Source organism: Crocodylus porosus, unplaced genomic scaffold (assembly GCF_001723895.1).
Source record: "Crocodylus porosus isolate Cpor-Errol unplaced genomic scaffold, CroPor_comp1, whole genome shotgun sequence".
NCBI lineage: Eukaryota > Metazoa > Chordata > Crocodylia > Crocodylidae > Crocodylus > Crocodylus porosus.
In genome coordinates this window covers 25,231,059-25,243,159 of record NW_017728886.1, presented here as the reverse complement: position 1 = coordinate 25,243,159, position 12,101 = coordinate 25,231,059, and the positions used below count along the sequence as shown (strand labels likewise).

Genomic DNA, 12,101 nt, shown 5'->3' with positions numbered 1-12,101 from the left:
GTCCAGAGAGGTCTTGCTCCCCCTCTATGCGGCGCTGGTCAGGCCGCAGCTGGAGTACTGTGTCCAGTTCTGGGCGCCGCACTTCAAGAGGGACATGGAGAACCTGGAGAGGGTCCAAAGGAGGCCACTCGTACGGTTGAGGGCCTCCATGGCCAGCCCTATGAGGTGAGGCTGAGGGACCTGAATCACTTCAGTCTCTGCAAGATCTGAACTCCAGTAATGTCAGTTTCTTAAGCCTCTATACCATCTGACTGATCTTGTAGCTGCCTACAACCTTATCAGGGGCAACCAACAGGGACTCGGGGAAAGTCTGTTTACCAGGGGCCCCACCGGAGTCTCTAGGAACAACGGCCACAAGCTGAGGGAGGATAGGTTTAGGTTAGTTATTAGGAAAAACTACTTAACTGTAAGGGTGGCCAGAACCTGGAATAGGCTTCCCAAAGAGGTGGTGCTCTCACCTTCCCGGGAAATCTTCAAGAGGAGACTGGATAGGCACCTGGCTGGGGTCTTATGATCCCACCCACCCCCAGTGCTCCTTCCTGCCCATGGCAGGGAGTCAGGCTCGATGATATGTCTAGGTCCCTTCCGACTCATTGATTCTACGATGGCTCTGGGAGCCACAGCAATTCATGCTGCCTCTGCTCCACCACTACCACCACCACCACCACATTTCCAGACCCATGGGGAATCCCCCAGCCAGATAACATGGGCCAGTGCACAGAACCAAGCCCATTGCACTGGAGAGGGGGAGAGCTGGCAAATATATGGGCATGGCAGCAGACTCAGGAGCAGGCTTAGCTTCCTAGCTGATTACTATTCAGATCTTGGGTAAGGTATCCAAGTATAAGACCCTGTTCTTTGAAAACATAGCATAAAAGGGAAAGGAGGTGCATGCAAGAAGATACAGTATTTTCCAGTTATGGCAGATATGTTGTTTAAACATTTTCGAAGTAGTTCATAGATTTAAGGCAAAGAGAGACCATTACATGATCCAGCTTGACCACCTGTCTCTGTCACTTTTACTTAGTTATCCTGCTTTGAGCCTAATAACTTTCTGGAAGATGTGCTTCAAATGAAAGGCATTCAGCTCTGAAAAACATCAAGAGACTGAGAATCTATTAAATTCCCTTGATAATCTATTCCAACAGTCACCATTGCTATTAAAATTGTGCTTAGTTCTTATTTCAGTTTGTCTGGTTTCAGCCAAATAGTTTTCAGCAATTGTTGACATCACCTAATCTCTTAAAATTCTTAGATGACACCAACCCTCCTGGAACTTCATTATAAAAATCCCTTTTTTCAGGTTGCCATCTTCCAGGATACAATCCTCTGTTTTGTACTTATGGCATAGGTTTCTAAATGAATACAACTTTGTATTTAGTGGTATTTTGTTAGAACAGGCTTAACTCTTAGAGGAAATCCAGACTGCTCTTATGATTGCCATCGTCATAAGTTACAATGTCACACAGTTGATGTAAATAATCAGTAGCAGTTTTATATTTAGTTCGAGATTCCTAGCATCAATCCCTGCAATTTTCTACTAACTACTACTTCTGAGTTGTGTCTATTGGTTCTTAATCTGTTTAACTACCAATAATCAGAATGTTAATCAGAGTGCTAATCAGGCACTCCAGGAGCTACTGAAATGAAAAAAATGCAATTAACTGAATTTTCATATACTACTAACTTACCTGTAAGAAATTGGTTCCACATTAAAACTGATTACACTATTTTATGGTAGTATTTAAATAAACTAGAGATCAAAATGACTAAAAGATTTTTAAGGCTGAAGCTTTTTATCAAGGTTTAGGCACCTACAACTAATACAAAACACCTAAAACTTTGGGAAACAATATAAAATTTTTGATACATTAGACTTTTAAAAAAAAAAAAAAATCCCTTTTTGGCATAACAAAAGCCACAAACAAGCTCCTCACCATTGCGCCATCTGTTGAGCTCATTTTCAAGCCACTGTATGGTGTTACGTAGGGTCTTGTTTCTCTCTTTTTCTCTTTCATACTTCTTTTTCCATTGTTCTGCAGTCAGTTCCACATTGACACAGACTGTGTTCTTAATAGTCTTGGCTCTGGAAAGAAAGACTTACTAGTGAGCCATCCTGGACCAGTCAGATATAAAGATACTATTTTAACCTGCACATCAGACAAGCAATTGATTAAATACATCGTGCATCAGGAATACTGAATTTGAATGTTCATACTCACAATTGCTTATATTCACAATAGGCATTAGTTACTTGAGGTTTTATACAAGACAACTAGGGAGTATAACAGCCATTCAATACCAAGTCCACACTGCCCTAATTTTCTTCTACCATCTACATACATTCAGGATGCGAACTAGTTAGTGGGAATAATGCTAATACCAGATATTTACAAAATTGAAATCCATATGTAATGCACAAATTGTTCTAAAGCTGTTTCTCTTTTTTTGTTTAGTTTTTTTGGACAGAATGAGAGGTTTAAGCTAAGAACTGTCTTTAAAAATAAATAAGTAAAAAGGAGAGGATGTGCACCCTGGCAAGCCACCTGAAACTCACCAATTCTCTCATGTCATCTAAAATATATTCCAATCTCCATTCTAAGATTAGCTATTATTATAAAACCCTGAACTCCAGTAATGTCAGTTTCTTATGCCTCTATACCATCTCCTACTCTTCAAAACTGATATGCAATGCATGTGAACTTTTGCTGGATTTAAACTTAAGTTATAACCTGCTCCATGAATTTTGTGCATAGCCCATCCAGGAAGAGCTGTGCTTCCTGGCAGTGACTGAACTTAGCTGAAAACTTCTGAAGTAAGCAAAGACAAAAAAATAGAAGTTCTCAACCAGGGCTGCTGTTAAATGCAAGAGAGCTGGGGAAGGATACCCTGATTAAAAGGGTTAAGAACAACTGGCCTAAGGCTCTGGGCAAACATACATTTTAACCACTTTGAAAAAAGGAGGAAGAAGCTGCTGCTGCTCAACAATAGGCCTTTTATGTTACTGTTGCACCTGCATTCTCCCACAGTTGATACGCAAGTTAAATAAGTCCCTGTAACTAACCCAAAAGGTTTTACTGCACTTGCATATAGGCATAACCATTACAGCACAACAGCTTACACTGGTATCATTTGATACTGATACAATTTACGTCACTCTCCTGGGAAGGTCAGCACTAAGTCAGCACCTAAACTGTGTTGAGGGGCAAGAGTTCAAACACAGCCTTGTGGATACCATTTCCTACTGATATCTATAAGTACTTTCCTAAATAATGTTCCAGTACTCTGGAGGTACTTAATGCTTTCCAGTGCCTGTATTAGAATTAGGGGTGTGCGAAGAGGGCCATGTTCAATTTGGATTTGGCACAATTCGGGGGACAGTGATTCAATTAGTTGATTCGGATTACTGTCCCGATTCAGATTTGGCCAAATCAAAGATTTGGCCAGACACAGCTTTAAATGTTTTTTCTACATACCTTGAGGTACCAGGCATGGCTCATGAAAGCTGAGATGGTGGGACAGCTAGAGCATCTCACGGGGGGGGCGGGCGGGGCCTCACATGCTCAGCGGTGGACCTGGAAGTGGACCAGAAATACTTCTGGTCCACTTCTGGGTCTGCCACCAAGTGCGCAGTGGACCCCCTCTCCCCAGCTCAACAATTGGCCACAGGGGTCCCCAGGTGCCCCGCAGACCCAGGAGGCACTGGTCACTGAGCTGGGAGGTGGTGGTTCCCCACATGCTCTGCGGCAGACCCAGAAGTGGACCAGAAGTGCTTCTGGTCCACTTCTAGGTCCGCCGCCAAGCATGCCGAGGACACTCCTCACCCCTACACACCTCCCATGGGATGATCCATCCATCCCACCATCTCAGCATTCATAAGTCATCTGGTACCTTGAGGTATGTAGAAAAAATATATATATAAAGCTGCTATATCTGAATCATTGAATCGATTCAGAGAGATTAAAGGGTCTCCCAATTCAACTCAGATTTGGAGATTCAGCTACCGAATCAAGTCAGCGATTGATGTTTCGCGCAGCCCTAATTAGAATCCTAACCTGATCTGTTGTTTTCAAAAAGTGGCAAAGTAACCCTCTGATTTCAGCATCGAGAACCTGGGAGGATACACATACAAACTACTGGGGACAAGTTCCATGAGTCCCTTCAGTAACAGTACAGAAGAGGGAAAATTTCCTGTCCCCCAGCCACAGCACCCAAATATTAAAGGAAGGATGAAGCTGGGGAAATAAAGTTTGATTTTAATAGGATAAACTGTTTTCCTAATAGCATTGTTTCAGCTTAGTTTTTAAGAAGGCTTATAAAGGAGACAAAAGAGATTAAGTTAAAAAAACCTCATCAGTGCATGATATATTGCAGCAGTCATCATGTTCTTCACCTAGTTCTTAGACCAAGAAAAATGTTCTGGTAAGTTTTAGAATTAACCCATTTACTTTCCATATTAAATTATTTTCCTAGAAACTTAGTCCATTAAATTAAATTTTCCCAGGCAGAGGCATGCTACAGCAGAACAATGACTATCTGAAGTAGATCAGATTAAGTAAAGAAATGTGCAGAACATTTCAGTGTAAAGAATTATAAGAATTCAGTTAGAAAACAGAGTACTACAATCAGGTCACCAAAGTAGCAGGACAGGAAAACAGATACATGACAAAAATAGCCCAATTCTTAACAGTTTAAAACAAAGAGAGCCTGACCCCTTTGTTTTCTGGAAGAAATGTTTCATTAACCTAGAATTAAATTGAGTTTATAGTTGCAATTGAGTGTTTCTATTCTAACCTGAATGTCAGCTGAAGAAAACAGGCCATACCAAGATTTTAAGATCTTACACAGAAGAGAATTCTATGTACAGTAAAGGAATGAGCGAGTAGCACAGAGCTACTTTTAGTTTGTATCACTTCTCTTAGCTTCTTCCCCAGGGCCTATAAGAAGCCTTTTCCAGTAACTGCAACAACAAGCTGAAAGCAAAACTCAAGAGGCAGATAAAGCAGGACTCCAATGTTTTCTTTACTTTCTCCTGTTACATTCTGTAAAGATCTTTTTTTCCTCCCTTGTCAAGTTCTCTACAGAATTGCTCTTAATGCCATCCATTGTTATTTTCTATATATGCACTCATACTTATCTATAAATAATATATTCCCAACTGATAAAGACTGATCCAAAAATGGCATAAGGGAGATGCTTAGATGAGCGGTCAAAGACTTAGGTTTCCAGCAGGTAGGAACAAAATTTAGGGTATAGTCCCTAGAACTCATTTCAACTATTTACAGTGTAGGAACTGCTTTTTGGCGGGGTTACTACTCCTTTACTCCAGCTTCATTTGAAACTTCCTCAACCAAGAACTCTATTACCAAGTTCTACTTCTACAAAGTACTTTCCCAAACTGCTGCAAAGCAAGATCCCTCTGATACTCTGAAGCTCAGTAGCAAAGTACAAAACTGTCTCACACTGGTCATTTTTCACTCTATAGCAGCAACTTAAGATGCCAAACACAACATTACTATCAGATAAAAATGCTTAGTTTAAAAATAGAAATCTAGAAACTGCTGAAGCGGGTAGACCAATACCAACCACACTGAAAGTTGAAAACTACTGCTGAAAACTCTTACTTGTTACAGCAAGTAGATACTGACAGTGTAGACATTATCATACGAGTAATTAAATGATTAGCAATATATGTTTAAATGTTTAAAGTAACTGACAAATTCACAAATAGTTACAGTTCCTAAATTACACATTACTCTGGCTTAGCATAGGATCCTCCTTCCCCCCCTTATATTGTTCCCTTGAAAAGCTAGGAATGAAATATTAACATGTAAATTGCATGTACAATCAGTAGCAGCCTTTAAAATCTCAAACTACCTGCTAAGATCAGACAGACATGGTAATTGAATGTTTCTTTCAACATCTTAACTTCCAATAATTAGTAGTTAAGATGGACAGAGGGATGAATAAAAGATGTAAAACCAGAGTGTAAACAGGCCCTCAGTGGGTGCATCTACATGTGCAGTTACCCCCAACACAATAAAATGTGGTCCAGTTTGTGCCAGAGTCAGCTATTCCCACACTATTTACATGTGTGCCTGAGACAGCAGCAATTCGAGATGGGGCGCAGCAGCTTCAGGCTGGGAGGGGGAGGGAGGAGGAGTTAGCCCTGGCCTCTGAGTGGCAGCACTGGCAGTGAAGGGACTGGGTGGGGCACAAGGATGCTATAGTGTGGGGCAAGCTGGCCAACAGCCTCCGCAGTGTAGCACCCTTGTGCCTCTGCCAGCCCCAGTCATTGTCTACACATGTTGCGGTAGTGTGAGTTACTCCACCATAGGACTGTACTCATCCTGGATAATAATACTCTACAGCAGAGGTGGTTAATTTACTGTGCCTTAATACGGGCACAAGTGAATGGTAATGTTTTACTGCAGAGCTAACTGGTCAACTCCACAGTAAGTTGCACATGTAGATACACCCAGTGAGAGAAACTGGATCAAAAATACCTCTACATACAACTAGAAAGTTGTTCACTCACCTTTGACCAAATAAGAGTGTAGATTTAGTTTCAGATTCATTGTATGACGATGGAGAGCAGCAAATTACAATAGTGGTTCTACAGTTACCACCCAATGAATCCTGAAGGATTCTGGTCATTTTACTATCACGGTATGGAACATAAGTCTGCAAAAAAAAAAACCCAACCAAAAAACACGTATTAGTTTGAAGCTTTCCCAACACTATAGTCCATTGGATAAGGATGCACACTTTATTGCACTGAAGACCACCACAATAAGAAGGATAATTAAAATAAGTTGTGTCCAGGGTCTAAAACTACAAGGTAAAATTTCTTGCATAAGTGTTATCTCTTAGGTTTTGAAGTTTATGATATTAGTTTATGCTTTCAGCAAGATATTTTACAGTCTTTTAAAGCTACAGATGCTTATTTATAAGCCTCATCGCAACAGAAATAACTACAGTTAGCAGTGGATTGAAAACGCAGCTAAGACTTTCAAAGCAGTGTAAGAGATTTGGCTACATAGGAAGTTTTAAGAGATGTGCAGCTAAATCCCCTAGCTGCTTCGAATCTCTGCCAAAGACTCTCCTATATTCCTACACCTGCCATAACAGGTAGCCCCCAATCTGGTTTTTCTAAAAACTTCAAAACATACTTACACTACTTTCAGCTAAAGCAGAGATGACATTTCCAAGAGCTGAGAGAGACTTGTTGATGTTCTTAGCTTCATCCAGCACAGCACCTTCTGCTCCAGTTTTACTAACCTACAAAATTCAGTCAGTCAGTCAGTCAAAGTAAGAAACATAATTTACAAAGTACCTTTCAAGTCTTAGTTTTCAGTAAACATTGCTAAGGCAGTCTGCTCCATTTAAGTCCAGTTTTAAATCATAGGGCCACCCACTATTAGGGTCAGTAGGAAAATGGGTTCTTTACCCCCATCCCAAGAGGGGGAGGGCTGGAATCAAGTTTCCATTAAAGAGAACTCTTAAAACTGAAGCTTTTGGCTTTTTCAATAGAGAAATTCTCATAGCAAGTAAGCACTTTCAGCAGATTTTATTTAGGTGCAAACTAGATCACCTGCCAGACTGTTTTGGTGGAGTAGCTCAGCACTATTCGCTTGCTAATTAATTTTTTTTTTAAATGAAGCAATTCAAAGTTATGCAACTCAGTCAAAATATTAACATGGGAAACTAAGATTATGAGACAATGAAAACCAGGTTTAGCAACTGCCAGGAATCACTCACAGGTTCTGTAGGCAGAAAAATCTACCAGCGAAGATTGCCTTACAGAGTAGTGCTCACGTTTTTGGCCCTACAGGCCCCAAGCACTTGGCCAGGATCAGGCCATGGAGGCCCCTGTGCCAGGATGAGATTCCATCACATACCACACAACCAATCTAATAGGCAAGGTGGCTTCACACAGGGCTCCCCACTAGATCTGTAGAGCCCTATGGGCCAGATTAAAACAGTTCCAGTGACTGGATCTGACCAGGGGGTTAAGCACGCTTGCTTTAAGGCTATAAACAGCATGGAAATGCTGGAAGAGGGAGATTTGACAGTTCCCATACTCAGTATTTTCCATCACTCCTAGAACGCCTGCCTCAAAGGCCAGGCTCTCTCTACTGTTTTACAGTTTAATTAGCACCCTACAGTCCTTCCTACTATCTTAACATGCACTGAATTTTCCACTATTGTAACAATTGTGCTTTTAGATTTTTTACACTTTGCATTAATAAAGCAAGCAAAAAAGCAAGTGAATTATAGAAGATTAGGGAAAGGCAACAGGTAGAATGGAAACTGGGTACCTGAAATAGGCAAGTAGTAACCAGCCTCAACACTAAAAAGGATCATGACCAAAGCTCATTTGAGTTTATTCCTTCAACTCTATTTCCATAATCCCCTAGTCAACTTGTAGACTAACATATTAAGGTTTATAAATGGAACAAGTAATAAGACCAGTGCCTCTTTTATGATCCTGAAGAGGCCAAGGAAGAGAGACACGCAGCTGAATATGCCAAAGAAGGTTAGAGGTTTAAGGACGAATGTAGCCCTAGGAGGAGTGTGCACGAAGGAATACAGTAATGCCAAAAAATCTGTAGCAGAAGCAGACTATAGGGAAACGAGCAGTACTATAAAAATAGAAGTACACAGAAGAAGTAATTATACATTTTTCTGTTTGCAAAGCACTCACTAGAGACTCAACAAAATGAGCACATATAAGAACAGACTCAAAACTAAAATCATGCAGGTCAAAACAAGCTTGTGGCACTTCTTGGGAGTTAATCCTATGATCTGCATGTTCAGAGGAAGTAATATTTGTATGACAAAAACCTTTAAGTAAATCAGATTTTTCAATTCCTTTCATTTTTAGAATACATGGAAAATGTTACCTTTTCACTACCTGCCAAGTCCACAAGATAGAGTTTTCCACTCAGCTTCTGTTCTGTTTGAGTATTTTCTTGCTTCACATTAATAAGAAAGATGCTATGACTTCGAGAGCTGTGTTCATTCATGTCTATAATGACAACATATTAAATGATTGTCCAAATGCCTGTCATCTTGGGACAGATGTTACACAATTATTTTAATTTAACTTTATTTGTATATTCAGAACAATGTTATCTTTTCATTGTAAACAAATACAACTAGGGATAGTGAAATAGGAGAGGCAATTAATACAATTTTTTAAACTAAAACAGACAAAAACAGTAGTACTGTCTTATTCAGTACTTAAAACCAGATTTTTCTCCACATGTTGACTAATGCAACCTGAGCACATTGATAAAGTTTGCTAGTGTCTATCCTCTGGCTTGGTTTCAAATTTTTACATTTTACTTACTTAGAAACAATAGTCAAAGTTCTTGTGACAAATGTCCTACGACATCAGTGCATGTTTTTCTTCCTTTGCCAAAAAAGCCGTGATCAATGAAAGAGGTTTTAGGCAATTTCACTAAATTACTTTACTTTCATTATTATATGTATATTTATTAAATATACAAATATTATGATGTTTATAAATTGCATTCATTTACAGCACAGGTGACAAAGTATCTTAGCTGCACAAGATTCTAAGTGACTGAAATAAATTCAAGTTCAGTAACAGAACTCTAAGCTGATTTGTAGTCAGGCTGAGCAATGAACAGCCCCTTATTTCTCCAGCTCTGCAACAACAGGCAGAACCGAGCCCAAGTCTGTCACTACCCTTAAAAGATCCAACTGTAGACAGATGCAGGAGAGGCAAAGAAAGTGCAAACAGAAGGAATATGTTTTTGTTTCTTTTCTGTTCCTTTGCTTCTAGGGTTGACAAGCTCTGGTTTCCACACCTTGCTGACACAAAAAAAATGGTAATAAGAGTTTGGCTTGTCCATCCATAACATACTTTTGTGGCAAAGGGAGCTGGTACAGACTTTGCACAATATTTTATTCAGGACTGCATTGCTTATCCTTCTGTTAATAAAATAAGTGAGGCAGAAGAACAGGGGAATTCCCCAAAAACTATATATTCCTAGTTTTGCTAGGGATGAAAAAAGCCTCGCTCCATCCTCTCAGCCAAATGATGTCCATGTTATCACCTGTCCTCTCTCCTACCTAGCATATTTTTGTTTGTTTCCTCCTGTTCTATTATCTCTTTCTAGTGACACATGGAGGTCAGCCACTAAGCCAAGTTATTATATTTCATTTTTACATCAATAGAGCACCACAGAAGCAACACTTACTCGTAACTGCTACATGTCTGTTAGATTTTCCTTCATCTATGGTATCCATAACTTCTTCTGGACTACATACAAAACGCTCTGTGCAACCCTTTAAAAATTGACATAACAGAGGTAAGTGATATACATTAAAGAAAAGGTAGGTCAGCTCAAAGCATAAGGTTTATACTCACCTTTACATAAGGAACTCTGTTTTTGTCCTCGTGAACAGAAAGATTGGTCTTCGAAACTGAAAGAAAAACATTCTGTAGCTAAAATATTTATTGATTTGTTCAGGGCAGCATCTTGGAAATTTGACAGTTTACAGTACCCATCTGGAAGGCTACTGGTCATTTCACTTGGTATCTACCTCAATAAACATATTCATCTCTATAAACACATTTAAAAGCATTTAAACAGCTCTTTCTGTGTAAATAAATAAATTATATATGGAAAAAACTGGTTACTTAAATCTGCAATGATAAAAGTTAGAATTAAAAAGACCAAACATTAAAATACTTACAATTTACCATTAATATAGTATGTAACTAGTCTATTCTTACAGCAAAATTTCTCTGCAGCTCAAGTTACCAATCACACTCTAAAAAAAGGAGACACTTACCATCCAAAAGGTCCCTTATCTTATCCAAGTATATTTCAAAATATGACACCTAACAAAAAAGAGATATAGCATTAGATTAACAGATGCTAAATCCAGAAAGGGCCACTTCTACTATTTAGTTCAGGGCTAGGCAATTAATAGTGCAGAAGGGCCACTTATGAGTTTTGGTGAGCTGTTGAGGGTCATACATGCAAGCCCCCTGCAGCCAGGTCAAGGCTGGTGCCAGAGAAGCAGCAGAAGTGGAAGCATGAGCCTGGCTTGGCCGGGGCTGTAGTGTCTTTTCTCCACTCCACACTGCCTGGCTTGGCTGACACCAGCAGAGAGCAACAAGGCTGAGAGCTACACTGAGCCAGGGGTGGGACCATGGTATTTACAGCCCCATGAAGCTGGAGAGCTGGGTGGGAAAGGAATGCCCTGGTCTCTTGCAGGCCCCAGCTGGGAGGGGGCTCAGGGTGAGGGCCTTCCCTGCTGGGTGCCAACCCCCCTGCTGCAAAGTGTTGGGTGGGCTTTGGCCTCTGCTAGTAGTGGGGGACACTGAGCAGAAGCAGCCCCACCCAACTACCCTGTCCCGCAGGGTCAAACTCCATCTGCTGCGCAGTGCTGGATGGGCAGGCAAGCAGGGCCGCTTTTGCCCAGCATTCCCCACCATGCCAGCAGAGCCCAGAGTTGGAGCCACTGGCCCTGGCCTCTGCTGGTGCCACAGGCCATATAGAATTAATTGGCAGGCGAGATATGGCCCATGGGACATATTCTGCCCATCCCTGATCCAATCTGATGATTTCTTGCATAACACAAGATCTAACCGACAACACAGTGCTTGAATTCAACTGTATCATCTTTTAGAAAGACAAAAACCTTCTGATTAAAAAGCCAGGAATATACCACCATAAGAACTAGTTACCAAGGAATAGTTATCCTTAATGTTAACATTTGCCACCTTTTTTCCACTACATGCCCTTATTTAGGATCAAAATGTTCTTGTCATATTTTCATTCTCTGGGAAAGTTTGTCTTTCCAAATATACAGGCTTTTCAAATTAAATGGAGGCACTCTATATGTAAATCATACCTATTTAATCATACATTCAGGCTGGGAAATTGGCTTCGTGGTCGGACCCAGAGGGTTGTGATTGATGGCAGTCAATCATCATGGTGCCCTGTAACCAGTGGGGTCCCTCAAGGCTCTGTCCTGCGACCCATACTGTTCAACATCTTCATTAATGATGTGGACATTGGAGTCAGGAGTGGACTGGCCAAGTTCGCCGATGACAC

At 40.5% G+C, this 12,101-nt stretch overlaps 1 protein-coding gene across 2 annotated transcripts in view; it reads right to left on the bottom strand.

Moving 5' to 3' along the window:
* The window catches only part of KIF5B (kinesin family member 5B), a 49,633-nt gene that overhangs the window by 24,282 nt on the left and 13,250 nt on the right, over nt 1-12,101 (bottom strand). For both annotated transcript variants that reach the window (XR_002100220.1, XM_019531072.1), the window contains exons 5-11: nt 10,831-10,879; nt 10,403-10,458; nt 10,233-10,320; nt 8,907-9,031; nt 7,177-7,281; nt 6,539-6,684; nt 1,938-2,086 (exon numbers count right to left, since the gene is read on the bottom strand). Coding sequence is in view for 1 of the 2 variants with exons in the window: in XM_019531072.1 (XP_019386617.1) it covers nt 1,938-2,086; nt 6,539-6,684; nt 7,177-7,281; nt 8,907-9,031; nt 10,233-10,320; nt 10,403-10,458; nt 10,831-10,879 (718 nt within the window). In the remaining variant the exon portion in view is untranslated. The remainder of the gene's footprint in view (nt 1-1,937; nt 2,087-6,538; nt 6,685-7,176; nt 7,282-8,906; nt 9,032-10,232; nt 10,321-10,402; nt 10,459-10,830; nt 10,880-12,101) is intronic.